The sequence below is a fragment of the Globicephala melas genome, chromosome 6 (assembly GCF_963455315.2).
Source record: "Globicephala melas chromosome 6, mGloMel1.2, whole genome shotgun sequence".
NCBI classification, from domain to species: Eukaryota; Metazoa; Chordata; class Mammalia; order Artiodactyla; family Delphinidae; genus Globicephala; species Globicephala melas.
Window position 1 is genome coordinate 96056661 of NC_083319.1, and position 6000 is coordinate 96062660.

A 6000-nucleotide genomic window follows, 5' to 3' on the forward strand; every position below is an offset into this window, starting at 1 on the left:
ACTTCTAGATATTAAGAACTTAAACAGAGTAAGTCTTGAGTCTAAAGAAGGTGCATCTTTCCCCAAGATCAGAAGAGGCAGCAAGTAGAGAATGACTCTTACCTCCAGGAGAGAAGAAGAAGAGAATGACTTTTACCTCAGCACATCTTCCTCCAGCAGTGGACCTCAGAAATGCTTTGCTCAGTTACAATTATTGTAATTGTTTTCATTTACAGAATGACTGGCCCTTTATGCTTGCCCCTGAAGCATAACAGACAGTTTTGATACCCTTTAGCCACAAAAATCTTATAGGAGAAAAACATAGCATAGAAATGTGAGGGCAAATCAAAGTGGAAAGACACCAACATGATTACCCTCTCCTGGTGAAATGATGTCATTTTATAGATAAGAGTCGCAATAAATTCATTTTTAAGTGTTGCTTACATTGAACATTAAATTCTGTTCATTAATACTCTGTTTTAATTCTTGAGAAATTTGCCATATTCATCCATTTTTAACTTTAAAAAATCAGAGCAAGGGGCTTCCCTGGTGGCGCAGTGGTTGAGAGTCCGCCTGCCAATGCAGGGGACACGGGTTCGTGCCCCGGTCCGGAAAGATCCCACATGCCACGGAGCGGCTGGGTCCGTGAGCCATGGCCGCTGAGTCTGCGCATCCGGAGCCTATGCTCCGCAACGGGAGAGGCCACAACAGTGAGAGGACCGCATACCGCAAAAAAAAAAAAAAAAACAGAGCAGTATGATATTTGTGCAGTTAATTAACAGTTGTGAAATTAACATGAGAAACTGGATGGGAGGCCTCTTAACAGTTTAAAGAATGACATTGGGTTTTTTTGTTTTAAAATACATATAGATGGAGAGGAGCTGGTATTTCCCAAAACATCAGATAATCAACAGAAGAAAATGGTCCGACACCACAGCAGCAAGCATCGTTATTCCTTCTGGGTTCCCAGAGGGAAAGGGATGCTACTGAAGGGGGGATGACCACCCTCTCACGTGTGGTCCAGAGGGACCACTTGAGGGCCATGTGATATTTGATGTAATTTGGAAGAAAAAGAAATAAATCTGTGAAACTCAGGTGGAGACATCTGTTTGCAGCAGTGTTATGTTTATTTTTCTGTGCAACTTTAAAGAAAACATTTATGTAGTGAGTATGAATGGAAGTGTAATACGTGGATATATTTCTCTGTGAATGTGGAATAATTGGAATTCAGTACTTAAGCCTCCACATAATGCAAATATAGAACTCGTGTATACACACCATAATGTATGTCACTGAAGCATTTTGCAAAGGAATAAATAGTACTGAGCTGCATGTGGATTGATTACTCTCTGACTCTGGAGATGACTTCCTTTGACTTTATAAAAGAACTTTCATTCTCTTATTGTCTATTACTTGGTGGTAATTTCTATAACTAAGTGGAAAAATAAGCTGATCTTCTTTGGATTACAAATAAAAACTTCTCTAGAGCAGTGCTGCTTCTTTTAAAGGAGCCGTAATTATATGAAAAATATATAATAGGGCAGAGCCTCTTTGATGTCTGTGGCTGTTAAATGCCATGTGATTTGTACCAAAAACTTTAAGATACTTAATTTTTTAAAAGTATCTGGGAAGCACAGAATAACTGAATATTCTCTCCATTCACCAAATTTGTAATTGGATATACCTATCAGTTGCCCTTGAAAAAGTCACCAGTACAATTTTGTCTTTGTCTTTTAAAGTTGATTGCAGTAGCATCTCTGTTGATTAATACCTAAAGTAATAATTTTTAATAAAGTAGTACTTTTGAAAATGAGGCTGAAGATCTTCTGATTTCAAACATGAGAATTCATGAGGGATTCATCTAAATTGACTGTTTCCTTTTTAAAAATTTGTGTTTTCATCTTTATTGGAGTTTAATTGCTTTACAATGTTGTGTTAGTTTCTGCTGCACAACAAAGTGAATCAGCTATATGTACACATATATCCCCATATCCCCTCTCTCTTGCATCTCCCTCCCACCCTCCCTATCCCACCCCTCTAGGTCACCACAAAGCATCGAGCAGATCTCCCTGTGCTATGCAACAGCTTCCCACTAGCCATCCATTTTATATTTGGTACTGTATATATGTCAATGCAGCTCTCTCACTTCGTCCCAGCTTCCCCTTCCCCCACTGCGTCCTCAAGTCTGTTCTCTAAATCTACGTCTTTCTTCCTGTCCTTCCCCTAGGTTCTTCAGAAATGTTTTTTTAGATTCCATATATGTGTGTTAGCATACAGTATTTATTTTTCTCTTTCTGACTTACTTCACTCTGTATGACAGATCTAAAGTCTGTCCACCTCATTACAAATAACTCAATTTCGTTCCTTTTTATGGCTGAGTAATATTGCATTGTAAATATGTGCCACATCTTCTTTATACATTCATCTGTTGATGGACACTTAGGTTGCTTCCATGTCCTGGCTATTGTAAAGAGTGCTGCAGTGAACACTGTGGTACATGACTCTTTTTGAATTATGGTTTTCTCAGGGTATATGGCCAGTAGTGGGATTGCTGGGTCATATGGTAGTTCTATTTTTAGTTTTTTAAGGAACCTCCATCCTGTTCTCCATAGTGGCTGTATTAATTTACATTCCCACCAACAGTGCAGGAGGGTTCCCTTTTCTCCACATCCTCTCCAGCACTTACTGTTTGTAGATTTTTTTGCTGGTCATTCTGACTGGTGTGAAGTGATACCTCATTGTGGTCTTGATTTGCATTTCTCTAATGATTAGTGATGCTGAGCATCTTTTCATGTGTTTGTTTGCAATCTGTATGTTTTTTTTTGAAAGAAAGACAGAGCTGGAGGAATCAGGCTCCCTGAATTCAGACTATACTACGAAGCTACAGTAATCAAGACAGTATGGTACTGACACAAAAAGAGAAATATAGATCAATGGAACAGGATGAGAAGACCAGAGATAAACTCACATACATATAGTCACCTTATCTTTGACAAAGGAGGCAAGAATATACAATGGAGAAAAGACAGCCTCTTCAATAAGTGGTGCTGGGAATACTGGACAGCTATATGTAAAAGAATGAAATTAGAACACTCACTAACACCATACACAAAAATAAACTCAAAATGGATTAAAGACCTAAATGAAAGGCTAGACACTATAAAACTCTTAGAGGAAAACTTAGGCAGAACACTCTATGACATAAATCACAGCAAGATCCTTTTTGACCTACCTCCTAGAATAATGGAAATAAAAACAAACAAACGGGACCTAATGAAACTTAAAAGCTTTTGCACAACAAAGGAAGCCATAAACAAGACAAAAAGACAATGCTCAGAACAGGAGAAAATATTTGCAAACAAAACAACTGACAAAGGATTAATCTCCAAAATTATATAAGCAGCTCATGAAGCTCAATAATGAACAAAACCAATCCAAAAATGGGTGGAAGCCCTAAATAGACTCCAATGACTGTCTTCTGTTCTTTCCCTTTTTCACCAATAGAGAAGAAGTGGTGCTGGAGACAGCCCCACCTGAGACTGGCCTGTTCTCATGCCTGAGGACTGAAAAATGCACTAGTTTCCAGACATGTATTTTATGGCGAGGTATTTTTATGTATGCAATAACTAGTCTGGTTGCTTCTGATTTTTTTTCTATGAAAAATTCCTGGTTTCATCTTTACTAAAAATATTAACATTAATAATTCAAATCTGTTTAATGTCTTATCTGTTGGAAAGTATTTTATTTTGAGAGTTTTCTGTGACAGGAACAGCCAATTGGGGTTTTATTTTAATAGTAAATTCATAATCATGTCTTAAAGTAAAAATAATAATAAGTGAAATAATAATAAAATTCCTTATGTTTGAATCTCATTCCTTTGAGGCAAGGAAATTAAGAAGTATTTACATGATATCTTCCACCAGTTTAAGCAGTTTTTCTTTTTTCTTTTTTCTCACTATCTGTATACTCTTGAGACTTCCTATGTGCATTTGATAATGCTGGTGTTAGGATTTTCTGACTGCTCTGCAATGCCTATATTTCTGGGTTGGAGGATTTTCAGAGGTTTCTCTGGACAGGCAAGGAAGGGGAGAAGCTTCTTTGACTCTTCACATCAAAGAAGGAAGGGAGAAAGACAAATATCATATGATATAGCTTATATGTGCAATCTAAAAAAAAGGGTACAAGTGAACTTATCTGCAAAACAGGAGTCACAGTTGTAGAAAACAAACTTATGGTTACCAGCGGTAAGGGGGGAAGGGATAAACGGGGAGATTGGGATTGACACATACACTCTACTATATATAAAATAGATAACTAATAAGAACCTGTCGTAGAGCACAGGGAACTCTACTGAATACTCTGTAACGGCCTAAATGGGAAAAGAATCTAAAAAAAAAGAGTGGATATATGTATATTTATAACTGATTTACTTTGCTGTACACCTAAAACTAATACAACATTGTAAATCAACTATACTCCAATAAAAATTAAAATAAAAAAAGAAGGAAGTGAGATGGTGAGGGGTGTGATGAGAGAGGGAGGGCACTAGGAAAACCATCTTCTCTGGAGCTCCTGCTCTCCGAGTTCCCTGCATACTTCTCCCAGCTGGTTTCACTGCTCTCTCCTTGGTGAAGTAGGCCTTTGGCATGTGGTCTTAGCATCACCTGGGTAACAGTCTGTATCTAGGGCAGTGGTTCTCAAACAATGGTCCTCTGACCAACTGTGTCAGCCTCACCTGGGCACATGTTAGAAATACAATTAAGAAATGGGAGAGGGGCAGCAATCTGTGTTCTCACAAAAATAAATAACATATAAATCAAATCAGATTTCAGGAGGAAACGAGAGAGAAAGGAACAGTAAACAGGACAATCTTGGTATATATGCATAATTATGACTTAATAAATAAGAATATATGAGTAGTATTTTATATCACTCATGTTACAAATAAGAATTTTTGAAAGAAAAGTGATGTGGTATACAGCTAAGCTTAGTAACTGACCAAATAGGAAATAAAGACTCCAAAAGATCTTTGGAGACCTTTCTAGATAGAAGCCTTCTAATTGTCTCCTCCAGAAGATTATTTTCATTAACAGGAGCCTGAATAAACAAGCCATGAAATATTCAAATAATAGGCACTACTAAGCAATCAAAGGAACTACTGATCCACAACGCTGTGGATGAATCTCAAAAACATTATGTTGAAACAGAGGAGCCAGAAACACAAAAACCAAACAAAATGAAAAACTATGAGACATGATTCCATTAATATGACGTCCAAAAGCAGGCACACCTAGTATATGGTGACGGAGGTCAGAGGAGTGCTTCCCACTGCGGAGGGGAGGGGTAGTTATTAATGGCAAAGGGAAATGAAAGAAATTCCTGGGGAAGGAAGTGTTCCACATTCCACTCTGGGTGGCAAATTACATAAGAGTGTAACCGAAAGTGGGGTCCAGCTTCTCGCTGCTCAAAAGCCAATAAACAGGCAAGGTTGGTGGAAAGGAAAGTTTGCTTTATTTTGGATGCCAGCAACCGGGGGTGGACACCTGTCCAAAGGCTGAATCCCTGTCACTGACAGTCAGTGGGAAACAGCTTTTATAGACAGAGGGACGGGGCTACATGGAGAAACAGCACAGTCATCTCTGACAGTCATCTTGAAATTGGTCATTGGTGGTCTGACCAGCATCATCTTGATTGTTTTAGGTACAGTTAATGTTCAGTTCCAGGGTTGATTTGTTTCCATTTCTTTGAGGCCAGTTCTCAGAATTGTGGCAGCCTATGTCATGGCTACAGCCTAGTCATTATGTAGTTAACTTCTACCTGGTGGGGGTTTCAGTATCCATAAGACAGCTCACAGGACATGGCTCAGAATATTACCTGAGACCTTAAGGAGGAACTGAATGTCCTTGACTATGCTTCATGACTAAACTATTATTATTTTGTCTCCTTTGACAGTTTTCCTTTGTTTCTGCATTTTCCCACTTCTCTGATTAAACTTATTCCTTGGGTAAAGTTTTTCCACAG

At 38.3% G+C, this 6000-nt stretch overlaps 1 protein-coding gene across 1 annotated transcript in view; it reads left to right on the plus strand.

Annotated features, from left to right (window-relative positions):
- Positions 1–980, plus strand: part of LOC115840133 (serine/threonine-protein kinase MRCK alpha-like) — a 45038-nt gene extending 44058 nt beyond the window's left edge. The window contains 1 exon segment of the mRNA XM_030832646.1: positions 850–980. Coding sequence (XP_030688506.1) covers positions 850–980 — 131 coding nt within the window.
- Positions 981–6000: the final 5020 nt, after the last annotated feature.